The following is an 18,770-nucleotide window of genomic DNA, read 5'->3' on the forward strand; positions in this document are numbered from 1 at the left end:
AATGGAACCACCATTTGACCCAGCTATCCCACTCTTCGGTCTATCCCAAAGGACTTAAAAACAGCATACTACAGGGACACAGTCACATCAATGTTTATAGCAGCACAATTCACAATACCTAAACTATGGAGCCAACCTAGATGAGCTACTTATTTTAAATTTTTCACTGTTGTACATGAGACCTAAGTTAGATTCTGCTGAATTCTGCACAGTCTAACTCATGAATAAAGTACTTACTGAACTTAATCATGGCTAGCATCCAACTTCCTTTCAGATGTACCGACACTCTTACACATTAGTAACGGCTTAACTGATAGAATTCCATGATCTTCATTCCAGAGGAAACTGATTGTAGGCTGATGGCAGGTATTTAGTTTAAGGAGCCAGTATCATGGGCTATTAGACCAGCAGTCCTGGTTTTCTCAGATGGGTCAATTGGGTAAATAGTAAATATGGGAAACTATTGTTAAAGTATATCAGCTAGGGCTGAGATTGTGGCTCATGATAGAGCACTTACCTAGCATGTGCAAGGCCCTGGGTTCAATCCTCAACACCACATAAAAGTAAATAAAATAAAGGTATTTTGTCCAACTACAACTAAAAAGTAAATATTAAGAAAAAAAATATATATATATATCAGCTAATTGTGGTTTCCTGTAGTGGCAGACAACTCCCAGGCAGCTGAGTGTGAAGAGTAGAATCCTCCAGGGACTAGCAAACCTGCTTTACATGACCAGTTTCAGCCCAAGTGCTTTGCTTTCCTTTCCTGACTCCCTAGCCTAGGGAAATTCCTAGCAACATTGAGTCTTAAATAATCATTGATCTAAAGTATAGAAGATTAATAGAACCAACTTTGCAATTCAGATTTACTCTGTCACTAAAAAGGTATCTGTGAAACATATCCATGGATTTACTACTACATTTAAACAGATCGTATTCTCCCCTACCCCTCAATTCCCCTCACCTATAAACTCTAGTCAATGGCAACAACTGCCGTATTTCTGTGTGCTGAAAACTCCCAAATCTCTCTGAATTCCACCACCTGCTAGGTACATAGTGTACGTTAGCATACCTGCTCATAATTTCTTTTCCCCTTACATTATCACTCTTGATGGGTGGAAGTTTCAGAGTTCCTCCCAGGTCTAACTAGTTTGGATCCCATGCCAACTCAAGTCTGCCAGTTGGGGCAGTGAGAAGGCTGGGCCCTGACACCTTTAAGGAACAAGGCTTGAGAAATCATGCAGTGGCTGTACACTAGTGCTCCCTTCTGTCTCAGCTTCATTCCCCATTTCTGGTTTGATTATCTTGTCTCAAGCCTCAAGGCCTTCCCTGGTCCATCTCCACCATACAGCAGGTGCCACTTTTTTGGACCCTGAGGACAATGTTTACATCCCTTTTGTCTTGTCTTCAACCCCACTTTCTGTAAATAGACATTGTTTGTTTTCCCCTGAGGTTGTAACTCCTCAAGGGCAGGAAGGATCTTCTGTTTCTCTATTTCGAACCTCACAAGGTCAGTGCTGGATTTGGAGTAATTGCTTGATAAATGATTGAGACCACCAGAGAGAGTCCTTGAACTTGAGAAGCTCTATCTAAAACAGTCCAAACAGAGGGTATATGTATATATTAAAAACAACAGAGATTTCTGGAGAATCCTTACTTTTCACCTATACCAAGTGATTACCTGCATAATCTTATTGAAGTCTCAACAATTCTATGATGAATTAATATTTTCATTTTGTAGATGTGAAAAACCAAGGCTAAGAGAGATTAATAAGTAACTGGTCCAAGGTCACACTGAGTACATCAGATTCTGCAGAAACAGAATCTGAAAATCACACTGAGACCCAGAATTAAAACTGTTGACCAGGCTCCCCATGGCTTGTCTGGTTAGCCCAGGGAATGGAAAAGAGAATCAAAACCTCATGTTCTGTTACTAAATAGGTGCTCACTCCCACTGCCTTGCTGACCACTGTAATCCCAGCAAGTATGAGATAGGAAGATCAAATTTTCGAGGCCAGCCTCAGTGACTTAGCTATGTTCTCAGCAACTTAATGATACCCTGTCTCAAAATAAAAAAGGCTGAGGATATAGCTCAGTGATAGAGAACCCCTGGGTTCAATTCTAAGCCTCAAACAAAAGAGAAAGACGATCAAACACATTCCCCACTATCAAACAGGTACTCAGTCCACTGACTTCCCATAGAAAAACATTTCTGTATAGATGTCTGTTTTTTTCCCCAATGCTTAACAATGTTGTAAGCAAAAATAACCAAAACAGTTTCGATACCATAATGAAAGCACAAATAACCAAGACAGGAGCAGACTTCATGGATCAGCAATGCCTTTTATTCATCAGCAGAGTCAGACATCAGAGGGGCTCACTTTCTGGGTAGAAAATGGCCCCTGGTTACAGAAGGGGTCTGGGTTTTCATGGGTTACACTGAGAGTTAATCTTAGCAGATTTAGTTACACTAAACAGTGTAACTTAATCATTAGAGACTGCAGACATGCAATTAGGCAGTCAGGAATAGTTGTGCAGATTAAAAATTTAACTCAGGAAAACAACTATAAAGCTTGAAATTTATTGTCCCTGGGGTAAAAATTTAGAGCCCAGAGTTCATTTGTTTGCCTTCCCTTCAGGACTCAATGTTACTGGGAAAGAATAAAAGCCCAGAGCATGAAGCTCATTGCTTATCTTCTTCCTTTGGGATCCATTGTTACCCAGAGCTTCACTATTTGGTTTTCTCCTTCCAGGACTCATCAGCAATGGGAAAGGGTGAGAGTTCAGGGCCCAGTGTTCAATATTCACCTCCTTCCTTCAGGACTCATCGTCAATGGGAAGGGATGAATATTTGCGTTCACCTCCCCCTCTCTCCTCCCAGGCCACAATGTCCTCCTTTCTCTCTGGGAGTTGTCTTTGGGGATGTTATTTTAATATCCTTCAAATATAAAATTCAATTATGAAATAGTCATGTTTGAATCCATAGTAAAAGCACATCCATCCATTCATTCATTTTGTATATTCCTCACCAAATATTGCACTAGAGAATGAGAACATAAAGGGGGTGCCAAACAAAGGAGCTGAGGCTTTAGTGCTGGGAAATGCATGTCCTGTTCAGAATTCAGCAATAAGGGACTTCACGAAAAAGGGAGAGATGACATGTGGCTATGATGGGGTGGAGGGTGCATATCTGGACCTAGTTCTCTGCCAGCCAGTACACATAGATTAACATTCTAACTCCTGTCAGACTAATAAGCTAACTCCACACTTTCCATTTAAAGAAACTGAAGCTCTATGGACAGGTGATTAGCCTGAGGACACAGGATGACAGCCAGGGCCAGAACCCATGTCCGGCAAACCTTACACTCCTCTTCTATGCTACCTGCCCTGCTGACTTGGAAGGACTTTCATTGTACAAGGAAATGTGCTGTTTCTTGTTAGGCAAATCTTCCTGGAGCTTCAATAATTTGTAATGAAGCAAGAACAGTCTGATGACCTAAGGCTGGGAAGAAACCCATAAGTGCTACGATCACCTTAGATCCTTTCTGTATTCAGTTCTGAGACTAAGGACCAGCCTGCAGAAGCCTGTAGAGGGAAGAGAGGGCACTGAACCACCTGGAGGTGAGGCCTGAGGCTGATTAGCTAAGAGCCCTGCAGTGGCTATAGTGTCAGCAGTGAGTGGGGAGCATTAGCAATGGAAAATTAGGACAGCTGGGGATTCCTGACTAGGGAAGAGGTGTAGGACTGGACAATATGTGGATATACAGGTCAGATCAGGGAGGTACTGTTTGCTTGGAAAGCTACTAATAACACAGGAACAAGAATTGGGAGTATCATCCAAAAAGGGACAGCTTTAATTCTGCCAAGTTTCAACTGTTTTGACAGATGGCTCAGGAAGCCAGTAACTGGACTCCACCAACGGGAGGTTTCAGGTGGCAATGAGTGGACACCTCACTGTAGTTTTGAAGGCAGTGGCTCTCACAAACGTGAATTGGCGACAAGACCCAATGCGAAGGCTAAGTACAATTAGGAGATCCTCGGGAACTGTGGCTGGGTGGGGCTGCTAGTATAAACAGCACCTTCTGGGAAGGAAGGTGGAACTCAAGGAAACACAAGGTGCCCTTATATCACAAGCAGACCACTGGTTAGTAGGCACACATCTCTATCCTTGCAGTTCTTGGGGGAAAGGACTGAATGGATGCTGTGTGAAAGATGGAGGAATCCAACTGCCAACAGTGAGATGATAAATCCTTGTGGAGCTGCAATCTCCAATCCAAGCACGGCCTCTGTAATCCCCTCCCCTGTGAGCTTATTCTCAAAGGCTGCCCCAACAGACCTTTGGGGAGAGTTTCATAAGACCCAGAATGACCCTTCATTTGTCCAGGTAGTGGTGTGAGCCTCACATGAGCAGCCGAGAATTCTTTTGGCATAAGAGGGTGTCACCCTCTCCACCCCACCCCCTTTTCCCTTCCCATGATGAACAGTAATCCCCCTCTTGGCCATAACCACACACTGAGAAACCTATTTCCCCTCCAGGCTGGGCATTCCATATGCCAGAAAGTGGGTTCCTTTCTATCTTCTTCAGAAGAAACACACTCATGTGATCTCTCCTATTTTTAAGCTCATGTCTGCTTCAGCACCAACAAGGAGAAGGCCCTGCCTACTCACACAGCTCTATTAGAGGCCTCCCTGTCCACACTCACTGAACTCTGAATCCCCACCTCTCAGGGCTGAGTTCTTCCCTCTGTACCCACCTCTGCTTCCCAGAGTGGAGTCCCTGGGGAATCTTCCTTACACTTCACTATCCAAGGATTCTCCTCAACCCAAGGGGTCAGAGGCCTCAGGGAAGTACCCCAGATCATGAGGGGATTACTTTACAGAGACATGATCATACATCAGTCTGGCATCTCCTCACAATCCCTGCCACAAACACTTTGAGAACTCTTTTCCAGTGAAAAGAACAACTTCAGATTCTAATTCAATTCTAACACCCTTCAATTTTATAATAGCAATTCTTTATTTCCTGTTACCTTCTCAAAAGTACATATGTGAAAACAAGTCAGGTCATCAAAAATCAAGACCAAATGACAAACTCAACCCACATGAACATTGCCCCTCAGGCCTCATATCCCTGCTGCATGATGTTTTCTGTGTGCCCAGGTATGCTTTCCCTCAGAGCACCTGCTTCTGTTCTTCCTCAGCTCCAGCCCAGCCCTGGGACCATCAGGGGAGATTTTGACTGCTTAAAGCAGTCTGCAGCCCTTTGTTTCCATTAGGAGTTGGGGCTGGGCAGAGGAGAGGGTTATAGGAAAATCTCAGAAACCTCAGTCCTTTGGGAAGTGAGTTGGCTCTTAGCAAATCAGCTTGGAGTTACCTGACTATGTGTTTCTGGACACACTCAAGCCATAACCCCCTGGACACTTTGGAAAAGCTCCCTGAGTTGACCATAGGAGAACCATATGGATACATCCCTTTGATTCCTCTGTTGTCTCCTTTTTCACAGATTCAGACAGGTGTAATCATATATAGGAAAATGACCATCCTATTTCAATCCAATTTAGCACCATTATGTCCTTTTAATTTACATAATAGAAAATAAATTATCTTATCCCCTTTTAAAGAAAGAATCCAAGAATTTGTTACTTGCCAAAAGGTGACTAGTTTGATCTGACGCTGGAGGCAGAATCCTAACATGAAGTGAACCACCCTGTTCTAAGCCCAAGCCCTTGCCAATACTCTCTTATATCCCCCTTCAACTGCATCTACAAAGAACCTCTGTCTGTTCATGTATGCAATGAGGAGTTGGGCAATAATGTATCCATGTGGGAATCCATAAGTTTCAGTCAGAAATGGTACAATTGGGAGAATATTCTGTAGTGAGGGCTGGGCCCCTTCACTCCTGTTTGTCTTCCCACAGTCCAGGAGATACAGTGAGCTATTCCCTGTAACCAGCTCAAGCTCATGGCTGCAATGGAGGAAAAACAGTGACATTGCTCCAGGCCTGTTTGGACTTGGCTGCCCTGAAGGTTACCTTGGCTCTGGGAAAGTTTGCTGAGTAAATTCATACATAAACAAGGGTGTAGAGAGAACTTTAGCCTACCTCACAGAATTATATATTAAGGATCCAAACTATTTTAACTAAAGCACTAGGTACAGAAATGTGCAGCTTATCTTCAAAGAACTGGGAACTCAAGTACCTCACTTCTACCCTGTGCCAACCACTGTGTCAGTCTACCTATGGTCTGTTTAACCCTCACACAGGTATTATCCTCATTATGCAGCCGAAGAAAATAATAGGAAAGAATAAGCAACCTGTCTAAAGCAAAACAGCTAAAATTCAAATCCAGGGTCGAAATTTTAACTCCGTTAATTTGCAGAAAGGATCCGACAATGAACATTTTCCTCAAATTCAGAGTATTCTTCCTAAAAACTCCAGCACATGTGAATTTTGTAGTCATAGTATCAGTTCCATCATTCCCAGGAATAAGGGCAGCAGGCCAGCCATGGCTCTCAGCAAGGGTGAGAGTGTATCACGGGTTGTGCAGTCAACTCCCCAAGCTCTTTCCACACTCAACTGCAAGAAAATACAGAATCAGAAGTCAGATCAGGAGCTTGTGGCCTGGAGCTCACATTTAACTAAACATTTTCAGATCTAGCCTAGACACATGGGTTTTCCAAACTCCACAGGTCTGTAAAGCCAAGTTTCCATCATCCAATTGCCATGCTAGGAAAAGAGGCCAAACCAGGGAGGCCCAGGTTGTCAACAAGAAAGAAAGGTGGACATCTGTACATTGTGAGATCCTAAATCAGATGACTCCTTATGACCAGGAGGATGACTAGCTGCTGTTTAACAAGCCTCAGCAGTCAAACCCAGTCACAGGGCACAGGAAGAGCTCTGGTCTGTGAGTGCAGTCGGAGGCAGAGCAGCCATGGGGATGAAAGACAGGATCTGCATGGCCTGTGTGACTGGAGCAGGTAGGTTCTCTGAGTTTATCTGCCAGCCTACTCCCAGGCTGTGTCCTGGCTTGGAGATCACAGGAGAAAGACACAGCTCTTTCTCCCCTGGGTGGGCTTTAATTGTGCTGGTTCTCATTGCCAGGGGATATTGGAGCTGTCATTTGGGACAGTCCAGCAGCAAGTGGTTAGCTCACAATGGTTCCAAACTATAGCAGTTAATGCTTGATGTCCAAACTTTGATCTGAATAATTTTGGAGGTTTTTTTTCTTTTTTTATAATATTGTGGTAGAATACACGAAACATAAATTATACCATTGCTACACTTTACTTATTTTCATTTTTTTAAAGATATAGATGACAGTAGAGTGCATTTTGATACATTATTGATACATGGACTATAACTTGTTCTAATTAGAATCCCATTCTTGTGATTGTACATGATGTGGAGTTTCACTGGTCATGTATTCATATATAAACATATATATGTCCAATCATTCTATTGTCATTCCTATTCTCATTCCCCCTCCTTCCCTTTGACTAATTCAATTAACTTCTATTCTTCCCTCCCCTTTCCCCCATTGTGTGTTAGCATCCACATATCAGAAAGAACATTTGGCATTCAGGTTTTTGGGACTGGCTTATTTCACTTAGCATGATAGTCCCCAGTTCCATCCATTTACAGGCAAATGGCATAATTTCATTCTTCTTTATGGATGAGTAATATTCCATTTGTATATATACCACATTTTCTATACCCATTCATCTGTTGATAGGCATCTAGGTTGGTTTCATAGTTTACCTAATGTGAATTGAGCTATTATAAACATTGATGTGGAAGCAATATTGTAGTATGCTACTTTTAAGTCCCTTGGGTGGGGCTAGGGCTATAGGTCAGCGATAGAGTGCTTACCTAGCACATGTAAGGCCCTGGGTTTGATCCTCAGTACCACATACAAATGAGTAAATAGAATAAAGTTATTTTTTTAAAAAGTCTCTTGGGTATATACCAAAGAGTGCAATAAATGGGTAAAATAGTGGTTCCATTCCAAGTTTTCTGAGGAATTTCCATATTGCTTTCCAGAGTGATTGTACCAATTTGCAGACCCAGCAGCAATATATGAGTGTGCCTTTTCTCTGACATCCTCTCCAACATTTATTGTTACTTGTATTCTTTTTTAAATATGTATATTTTTTAGTTGTGGAAGAACCTTATTTTTAATTTCTTATTTGTATGTGATGCTGAGAATCAAACCCAGTGCCTCACACATGACAGGCAAGCGCTCTACCACTGAGCCACAACCACAGGCCTGTTACTTGTATTCTTGATAACTTCCATTCTGACTGGAGTGTGATGAAATCTCAGTGTAGTTTCCATTTGCATTTCTCTAATTGCTAGAGATATTGAAATTTTTTTCACATATTTCTTGACCATTTGTATCTCTTCTGTGAAGTGTCTGTTCAGTTTCTTTTGCCTATATATTGATTGGGCTATTTGGATTTTTTTGGTATTAAATTTTTTGAGTTTTTTATATATCTTGGAGATTAATGCTCTATGTGAGGTGAAGGCAGCAAAGATTTTCTCCCATTCTGTAGACTTTCTCTTTACGTTCATGATTGTTTCCTTTGCTGTGAAGAAGCTTTTTAGTTTGATACCATCCTATTTATTGAGTCTTGATTTTACTTCTTGCACTTTAGGAGTCTTATTGAAAAAGTCAGTTCCTAAGCCAATATGATGAAGAGTAGGGCCTATATTTTCTTCTAGTAGGCACAGGGTCTCTGGTTTAATGCCTAGATCCTAGACCCACTTTGAGTTTTGTGCAAAGTGAGATATATGGGTTCAATTTCATTCATATGGATTTCCAGTTTTCCCAGCACCATTTGTTAAAGAGGGATCTTTTCTCCAATGTATTTTCACGGCACCTTTGTCTAGTATGATACCTGCGTTTATGTGTTTGTCTCGGTGTCTTCTATTTTGTTCCATTAGTCTTCATGTCTTTTTATACCAATAGCATGCCATTTCTGTTACAATAGCTCTGTAGTATAATTTAAGTGGATGCCTCCTGCTCCACTTTTCTCACTGAGGATTTCTTTAGCTATTCTGGGCCTCTTATTTTTCCAAATGAATTTCATGACTGCTTTTTTATTTCCATGAAGAATGACATCAGAATTCCACTAGAAATTGCATCATATCTGCATAGTGCTTTTGGCAGGATGGCCATTTGGCAATATTAATGCTGCCCACCCAAGAATGGGAGGTCTTTCCATTTTCTAAGATCTTCTTCAATTTCTTTCTTTAGTGTTCTGTAGCTTTTATTATAGAGGTCTTTCACCTCTTTAGTTAGATTGATTCCCAAGTATTTTATTTTTTGAGGCTACCATGAATGGGATAGTTTTCCTAATTTGTTTTTCAGTTGCTTCATCATTGGCATATGGGAACAAAACTGATTTACTGGTGTTAATTTTATATCCTGCTACTCTGCCATTGCTACAGTTTATAGTGTACAGCTTAGTAGTATTAAATGTATTCACACTATTGTACAACCAATCACTGAGTTTTTCATGCTGTAAATCTGAAACTTTGTACCCATTAAATACTTCTCCGTCCCCTCCCCCAGCACCTAGAAACCATTTCACTTTTTTTTTTTTTTTTTACATTTACAGAAATGTATTTCCCATAAATTCGACTAGAGGATTTTTAATACAGTAAAACTCTCTAATTTTTCCTATTAATATACACAACAAACAGTCCATAGAAGGCCTATTTCACACACACACAGTAGCAAAGACAAATATTACTCATGGGTGCAGTCACAGCCTCCCCTGCCTTAGACGGGCTCACGTTCAACACCCTGATTCACTGTCTGCTGGAAGTTGGAGAGACCTGTGGGCTGGCTACAGGTGCTGCTGAGGGGGCTGGCAGGAGGCGCTCAGCTCACAGGGCCCTACTCTGCAGCTACACCCACCCTCCCCATGCCTCCCCTTAGTGGAGCTTCAGGCCATGAGCTTTGGCAATGGGAGCTGGGCTTCCATGATCAGCCAACATGACAGACATTAGAGCTGGATCCAGGCAATTCAACCTGCGCATTTACTGAAGCCCATGTGGACAGGATTTGGTCTTTTCACTGCTTGATCTGCACAGACACTTGTCCAGGACTGGAATGGCCACATGAAATGAGTTTCCAAAACTGAACCTTCTGGGTGGTGAGAAGGAAAGAGGAAGAGAGGCCTTTCCTGCCACCGGATGCACACATCCCACAGGATGGGAAGCCCCAAGGACCTGGCTCCTGCCTGCCTCTCCCATGTGCCTGCCCCTCCCCACACAGTGTTCCAGCAAGGAAGGCTTCTTTTTCTGTTGTGTACACACTCAAGACCACTGAGAGTCAGGAACTCCACAGCTCCCTCCCCACACTCAGCTCTCAACATCTATCTTTGAAAGACGGTTTGAACTTCAGCTTTACCAGAAAGTGTTCACTGAGACAACCACTGGGTACAGTGACTTCTTTGGAAGATATCCCAAGACAAAGGTTAGGGAGTGGGAAGAAGTCAGAAGAGGTGGGTCAGTAAAGGAGCAGGTAACCATGGGGCAACCAGTCATCTAGACACCACGTCCTAGAACAAGACACCCTGTTGGCAAGGGGGGATACTGAGGGGAATGCACCTCACAACAGTCCCACCAATGGTTATGCAAGTGTCACCTTAGAGTACTTCATGGGGCTGCACATTTGCTTTGTGTATTATCGTGTATCAGCACTTTACAAGATTCTTAAAAAAGTCCTGAGGAGTGAGGAAGGCTAGGTGCACACTCACCAACTCCTGTCCATCTTTGTTGAGAGCCACTGTGGGGACACTTCTGGCAGGGAAAGTCCTTAGGCAACAAGACCCAGGAAGGCCTCTGCACAAGGGTCACTATCCTACATGGACAGAAGGCCCTGTAGATCTGCTCTGCCACTCCCTGATGTCACACCCACCTCTCTTGTGCCTTTCTGAGAGTCCTAGGGGCCTAAACTTCAGGGTCCCTCACTGTCCCAGGGACGGAGGTGTCACTAACCTCCTGTTTGCCCACTGACAAAGTGACATGTAAGCAATGAAAGGAACCTGCCCAGAGCTAGAGAGACAGAGTAGGGCTAGTCCTACCACTGAAGCCCTTTCTTTAAGGAAACAGAGCACAATGATGAAAAGGTTAGAGGTTTAAGTCTTACACAATACCCCCTGTGTGGCCCAAGGCAGAAGTGGGTGACCCTTGAAAGGAGAGAGGACTTAAATGCATATATATATATTTTATTTATCTATGTGGTGCTCAGTATTAAACTCAGGGCCTCTCACATTCGAGTCGAGCACTCTACCGCTGAGCCACAACCCCAGCCCCCAGACTTAAATGCGCTTAATGACAGGTTTTGGTTAGTACAGAAAGAAGTGCAAGGAGCCAGGGACAGGTTGCCAATTTAGGTTCCAGAGAACAGTCTGTTAGTCTCCTCAGGAGCAAGGGTTCACTTCATTTTTAAGTTACTAAAGTAACTCATCATATTCACAGAAAGGTAGCAAACAGGTGTACAAGTCATTGAGAATCCCACGGCCACCACTCTGAATGCTTTTGTAACATTTGCCTTGAAGCTTTTCACAGGTCAGATGCTTTGAGTGTTTTTTAAAAATAAAAAACAAAACAAAAAAAAACAACACAGGGCTTCACTCTGCTGCCCAGTCTGGCCCTCTATATCTGGACTCAAGCCATCTTCCGGCCTCAGCCTGCCAGTTAGCTGTGCCCCACTGCACTCTGCTCAGCTGGGGTGACTTTTGTCTGTCATCAAAGTTGGCGGTGAAGGAGGTCTTTCTGGAACCCCTCTCTTGGCCCCCGCTCCCAGGTGCTCACTCTGATTGTAAAATCACCACCTCATGAGGAGAAAGGGCACCAAGGTGGAAAGCTCTGGACAGATGCCAACGGCTGGATCCCCTCCCAGCTGTGCCACTTTCCCTTAGCCTTCCCACCAGCTGCTTCATCAGAACCACATAAAAAATACTGGTACCTGGCCTGCCCCCACCTTGTGCAAGGGTGACGTGCAGCTCCCTGACCTTCCTTTCAAGCCTGTCACAGGCCAGCATGGTGGTCTATAACTGCAGCTCTGTCCTCCTCACTGTACTGGAGACATCTCCCTGGTGGGACCTTGCCACTCACTGCCCAGCATTCAAGTTCTTGGCTCCTGTGGGTCACAGTGAAGGGCAGATGAGGAATGGTGGCTGAATGATACTGCATATGTCAGTCACCTAGGTGATACTGTAAATGAAGGGAAAAAATCAGAAATTCTTAAGCTTCATTTGCTTTTAGTTATTTGCTTTGTTGTCAAGTTTAGAGGTCAGACAGTTATGCAACGTAGTCCCACTGCTTTACTACAGACAATATCTTTCATGGGTCAAGATGGTAACAGTTGTCCAACTTTTTATCAGGAACTTAGAAGTATCTCAAACTGACTGAAACCACCCACCTCTCACACAGGTGTCCAAAGGGTCACTTTTGAAGTTAGAAACTGAATATTCCACCCTGAAAGCACATAAACACACCATTTTCTGTGGATGTGTCCTAGGAAGATGCCCACACTTGATTACTCATATGCAGAACACTGATTACATCACTTTCCCCTATTGCCAATCATTTCTCTCCACAACTCAGACCACCCTGCTGCTTTATATCACAAATACCTGAAACTGTATCCTTGGGAGGTGTTTTGGAAACCTGGGACTACCATCTTCTAACATTTGACCACCTTGTGAATAAATATTCTATTCTTACTGTATCAGGGTAGAGCATACAACATACAAAAGGGATTCCATTCCTTAATAGTATAACAAATACCTAAGATATAGCAATTTGAAAAGAGGAAAGGTAGTTTTTTTGCTTGTTTTGCCCTGTTGCTTTCAGTCTGTGGAGGCTCAGTACATCATAGGTTGAGTTGACATACATCCATTCACTCCATGGCTGATATGAAAGTAAAGAGGAAAGGGTAGGATCCCACAATCCCTTTTAAGGACCTCCCCTATATCTGACTTTTTCCAGGTAGGCCCACATCTTACAAGTTTTACCATTTCCTAATAGCCACACATATGTACATGTGTGTATATATTACATACATATATATAGACTGTACATGCTGAGGCAATTTATGTGACTAACACAGAAGAAATTCTTAGTGTGCTGACTCATCAAACAGCCAGCTAATTGGACTTGATTACAGGGGAAGAAGGAAACATGCAAAGCATGGGGACAAAAGGTATCAGTTTTTAGTTTTTCTTTTGTACTTCTTACATTTACCAAATGTATTTCATATTGAAATTGAGGTGAGCACAAATGCTTGTCTGAACTGCACTTGGGGGTGGGGGCTGGAGTACTGAGGATTGAATCCAGGGGATACATTACCACTGAGCTACATCTTCAGACCTCTTTTTCTTTCTTTCTCTCTCTCTCTTTTTCTTTTAATTAAGACAGGGTCTTGCTAAATTACTGAGGCTGGCCTCAAACTTGTGATCCTCTTGCCTCGGCCTCCAAGGTGTGTGCCATGCCTGACTAAACTGCACATATTCCTGAAGGCAAATTCATTTGCTCAGTGAGTCAACAGTGGCAGAAATCCAAGGCTTACAGGACTGATGATTGCTTTCTGCTAGTTGAGCTGAGCTAAAGCTGTCAGAGGCTCACATGAAACCATCTACAGATCAATTGAATCACTTCTGCCTCAGCCAATTATTTCAGTAGAAATAATTATTTGTATTTATTCTTCCAAAAGCAATATTCAACTTTTAAAAATTGCTTTTATTGTGAGACATAAATACAAAAAAAGAGTACAAAATACAAATGTACAGCTTAGAGAAGTAAACCCCATTTGCCTACCACAGGTTCAGAAAAAGAACATTTCTTTAAATGTTATTGTATTTTTTATACCTTTATTTATCTTTATGTGGTGCTGAGGATCGAACCAGTGCCTCACACATGCTAGGTAAGCACTCTACCACTAGGCTACAACCTCAGCCTCAAGAACAATCATTTTTAAAAAAAAAATCACATGCCTCTTCCTACTCACCACAAGTGACCACTATCCAGATGTTACTTTCTTGCATTTCTTCTTAATTATCTTCCTTATAAGCAAATCTTCAAAAACACTGTTGAGTTTTGAGAAGCTGAGCAGCAATCACAGACCTGGCTTGGTCAAGGAAGGGCAATTATGCTCCCACTAGGTACAAGCTCCCAGAAGACGAGCTGAGCACAGGTGCGGGCTTCAGCTCTTCTCATGTCTCTGGAGACCTTCTGGGAGTGCCAACAGCGAGGGTGTGATGAGGTATTGCTTATCCAGCAAAAATGTGGTCAAAGGGCAGTGGCCACTGTGGATTTTTTGCCTGGAAGGAATATCAATGTCCCCAGGTACTCTTGAGAAGCAGGGTATGTAGTGGACTTGGTACACCTGGGCATTTTGTCTTCAAATACCAAAGCAGTTGGATCCTCCGTGGTCATAATCTTAAATGAGTCTGTCTCCTGAGACAGCACAGACTGGAATGGCGGTCCTCTGGGGAAAATACTGCTATCCTCTGTCAAGCTTCCTTATCATCTCATCTCTCTGGAGATGTCTTTCTTTTCCCTTCACTGACTTTCTCATTTTAGTGGAGGCACTTCCTCCCATAGTTTCCTGGGGATGGTGGAAGGAGGTAGATAGATGAGGCTACCTGTATGCCCTGGATGGAGGGCTTCAACTACTTCAGACCACTTTTCTAAGGGCCTGTTGACTCCACAGAACCCATCAAAATGAATGAATTCTCAGAAAAGAAGGAAGGGCCGAAAATTAGGTGAGTCAAGAGTTAACTTTAGGTTAGCACTTCCCTACTCTTGGGTAAGAGTAGAAAGATAGAAATGGAAAACCTGGGCTTTGCAGTGCAGATGCAAAAAAGGGGAATTTGGTGCAGCAAAAGTTTCTAGGCTAAGGATCTGGACATTAGGCCTGAGTTCCATGAAAATAGAAGGAAAAATTTAATAAGTCCTTCAGTCTCACTTGATTCCAGGTTCTTGCTTCTATTGTCAATTTTACAGATCATACAGCTAAACAACATACTCCCACTAACTTTAGGCATGCTATAGGTTAATACCTCTGATATATGGGTCTCAGTAATAATAGGTGCCTAAGTTCCTTTTCAGGAACTTCAAGGCTGCTTTTGTCTATTTTAAAGTACCTAAAATAACCAAATCCTCACTTAGGCCTGTGTGGGTATCTGGTAGGTTACTCTTAGAATTCAGAGGACCAGAACACCCCATTATCAGAGTACACTAATACTGTCCCCCACCCCTTTTGTTACTGGGGATTGAACCCAGAGGTGCTCTACTATTGAGCTACATCCACACCTTTTTTAATTTTGAAACAGAGTCTCATTAAGTTGCTTAAGGCCTTGCTAAGTTACTGAAGCTGGCCTCCTGGCAATCCTCCTACCTCACCTCCTGAGAGCCACAGCAGGAATCTTGAAAGGTAATGACAGCCTATGTTAGGGTGGTGCTGTGAGAACCAATGGGATGGATTTCAGGAACATTTCTAAATAATCAGTGTCTGAAGACAATAAGAGAAGCACTGAAGCTCTCCACTGGATGGATGTGGGAGGAGGATGTGGGAGAAGAGCCGCTGTGCAGATGAAAGTGGAGAGAAGCTCCTGAAAGTCCACTTACTTTTCCCATCCTGACATTTACCTTGGTCTTGAAAGTCTGTCTGTAACATAACATGGGCATCCACTTCTAGGTCAGTGATGGAGCATGTGCTTAAAATGTATGAAGTCCAAATAAAGAAAATAGGTATGTGGGGGGTGTGTGTGTATGCAAATGTCAAGGTAGAGGAATGCTTCCACATTATAAGACCAGAGAGACTCAACAACTCACTCAGATAGCTAGAGAAACTTGAGTAGGGCCTGAAGATTAGATGGCAGCAAACTGCTAATGCTAATATCCTGATTTTGATGGTTGGTTATGTAAAATATCCTAGTGGTTAGGAAGTCTACATGAATGTACTTGACGAGGAGGGGCATGGGCTGGACACGTACTTTCAGGGATTTCGGGGGAAAAAATGTGTAGCTTTTGGGTATACTGATTCAAAATAAAAATTTCATTTGAATAAAGTTTTATTTTGGCAGTTTTAAAAAAATTTCTTTGTCTTAAAGAGAAAATAGAGAATATTCCCACAAGATTGGAACAGATGAGAAGAATCTTCAGCTCTAGCTTCAGTTCATTAATTTGAAAAATGCTTACATGAGACCACATCTGGGTCAAACTGAAAGTGGGTACTTCAGAGCAGGTATTTTTCTCTGCTAGCTTGATGTCTGGACTCCTCCAAGCAACTGCTTAATATGTCACCGGCTGAGGGAGCGATGAAGAGCTTCATACATCATTTGATCCTGAGAGGAGGAGAGAAACAGAATATAGAGCTGACCACAAATGGTTATATGCTGAATGGTGTACCCCTCAAATTCACAGGTTCAAGCCCTAACACTCAGGACCTCAGAATGTATCTGTATTTAACATGACTCTCATCACTGTCTACTAAGCTTTGCCTTGAAAAATCAATCAAGATTTTGAACAACCCACAATAAAAAATTAAAAAAAAAAAAAAAAATCAATCAAGAGGGGCCGGGGTTGTGGCTGGGTGGTAGAGTGCTTGCCTAGTACTTGTAAGGCACTGGGTTTGATCCTCAGCACCATATAAAAACAAATTAAAAATAAAGCTAAAATAAACAAACAAAGAGATTCTTATGCCCATATCTAATTAGTAAAACAGGTATAATTCTAAAGTATCACAAATCCAGACGGAAACACAAGGCAAAAGTAGAAAATTCTTAAAGTGTAATTTACATTTCCAAGAAAGTACGAATGTTTTTCAATGTGGTTGAACCATTTTATGTTTATAAGTAACAATCTAGTTGCCTAACATCTTGGTACTGTTTGGTGCTGCCAATCTGTAAAATTTTATTTCACTCTGAAAGGTGTGTGATGGAATCTCTTAATCTCTTAAGCTGGGTGGTAATTCTACTCCTATATATTTATCTGAAAGAAACACTTGCTGCATGTTTTTGTTTGTATCCTGGCCCTTTAAAATCTATTTTAAAAGGCAACTGTGTTAAAGTTTTCATCTGGATAAGTATATAATATTTATAAGATTTAAAAATATATAAAAATATGAATGGAAAAAGACTCTCCTATACTTCCCTCCCCTACAACCAATGTAATTTATCTTTTCAGATTCTCCTTCTACATATATAAGCAAATGTTATAATTTATTATTTTACCTTTTTTTTGGTACAAAAAATACTACAGTACTTTCTAAATACAATTCCTAAATTTTTTATTTAATGATATATTTGGGAGATATTCTTTAGGTTTTAGAAAAGTTATATCATAATTCATAACACAAATACTTAAAGTTTTAATCTTTACTATATTTTCTTGAGGATAAATTAACAGAAAGCTGGGTCATGTATTGTTATAATTGTGATTTTGGCAGGCAAGCCAAACTGCTATCCATAAGGGCTGGAATGATGGATAACCCACCAACTGAGTAAGAGTATGTCTATTTCCTTACACCATAGCCAAATGCTTGTTGTTTATAAGCCAACAAGTTTATGGTATTTTTGAGACAGCAGCACTGACAGTCTGAGACAGAGACAGAGTAAATATTTCATTCAAAATAGAAAACCATTTCCTGGAAGAAGTAAATTTTTCAAGTAACTTCCAAATTGTTCCAGAGGGAACTAAGAAAATACTGATTTAACTCTTAAATAGGACTAAAGGGCCTTTGTTTCTCAACATCACCACTAAATAACATAGTAAAGTTATCTTAAGTGTCTTTTGTTTAATCAGACTAAAAAAATTCTTTTTTTACAAGTAACTGTATTACAAAACTATGTCTATACTGGGTGCAGTGGTGCACGTCTATAAATCCCAGCAGCTCGGGAGGCTGAGACAGGAGAATTGTCAGTTCAAAGTCAGCCACAGCAACAGCGAGGTGCTAAGCAACTCAGTGAGACCTGTCTCTAAATAAAATACAAACTAGGGCTGGGGATGTGGCTTAATGGTCAAGTGCCCATGAGTTCAGTTCCTGATTCACCCCAACCCCCCAAATCTATTACAAACATATTAGAAAACACAGAACAACAGAAATAAAAATAATCCTTCCCAGAAATCACTCTCATTACCTTGGTCTCCTTCAACTTACAACTGTGATTTTAAAATATGAAATGTCATCCTCCACTCACTCAGTCTCCCTCCCCATGAGCAACCATTATGACTACTCTGAGAAGGATCTTTAAGATTAGTTAAGTAAGCCAAACAAGGAAAGAAGACTCTTGACCTTGATGATACTTCTTATTTTTAAAGGTTCAAACAATAATAATCCATTTAAGTTATCTTCTTTACATTATTCACTCAAAATTAATACTATGCCTTTTTCAAAATAAATAAATAAATAGTAGATCCTTACTCACTTGATGCTTTCCAAAACAATATGTAAAGTGTAAGACATATTCCCCAAAGATAGCGAAAAAACAACAGAAGCAAGTCACGTTTTACTAGAACATATATATACCCTTCCAGGGGATGTTCCTAAGTTCTTGCAACTGATCTACAGATTCGATAAAATGTCATTCAATATCCCATCAGGTTTTTTTCTATAAAGATTGATAGGCCAATTGTCAACATTATATGGAAATACAAAGGACCTAAAATAGATAAGGAAAAAAGGTGGGAGTACAAACTTGGGGCATGTACTCAACCTACTTTCAAGACTTATTATGAATCTGTAATGACATAG

The 18,770-nt window shown here is 41.5% G+C and overlaps 1 protein-coding gene across 9 annotated transcripts in view; it reads right to left on the reverse strand.

Moving 5' to 3' along the window:
* Positions 1-2,323: 2,323 nt before the first annotated feature.
* Positions 2,324-18,770, reverse strand: part of Nvl (nuclear VCP like) — a 132,390-nt gene continuing 115,943 nt past the window's right edge. For 2 of the 9 annotated variants that reach the window (XM_058571768.1, XM_058571741.1), the window contains 3 exons: positions 14,022-16,362; positions 11,994-12,226; positions 2,324-6,574 (listed from right to left, as the gene is read on the reverse strand). In XM_058571768.1, coding sequence (XP_058427751.1) covers positions 16,318-16,362 — 45 coding nt within the window. In that variant the 3' untranslated portion in view covers positions 2,324-6,574; positions 11,994-12,226; positions 14,022-16,317. Of the gene's footprint in view, positions 6,575-11,978; positions 12,227-12,434; positions 16,363-18,770 lie in introns of all 9 variants that reach the window. The other 7 variants (XM_058571753.1, XM_058571752.1, XM_058571744.1 and 4 more) reach the window with 7 other exon arrangements.

Source organism: Marmota monax, unplaced genomic scaffold (assembly GCF_021218885.2).
Source record: "Marmota monax isolate L192 unplaced genomic scaffold, Marmota_monax_Labrador192_F-V1.1 WCK01_AAM20220418_F8-fsc00153, whole genome shotgun sequence".
Classification (NCBI taxonomy): Eukaryota; Metazoa; Chordata; class Mammalia; order Rodentia; family Sciuridae; genus Marmota; species Marmota monax.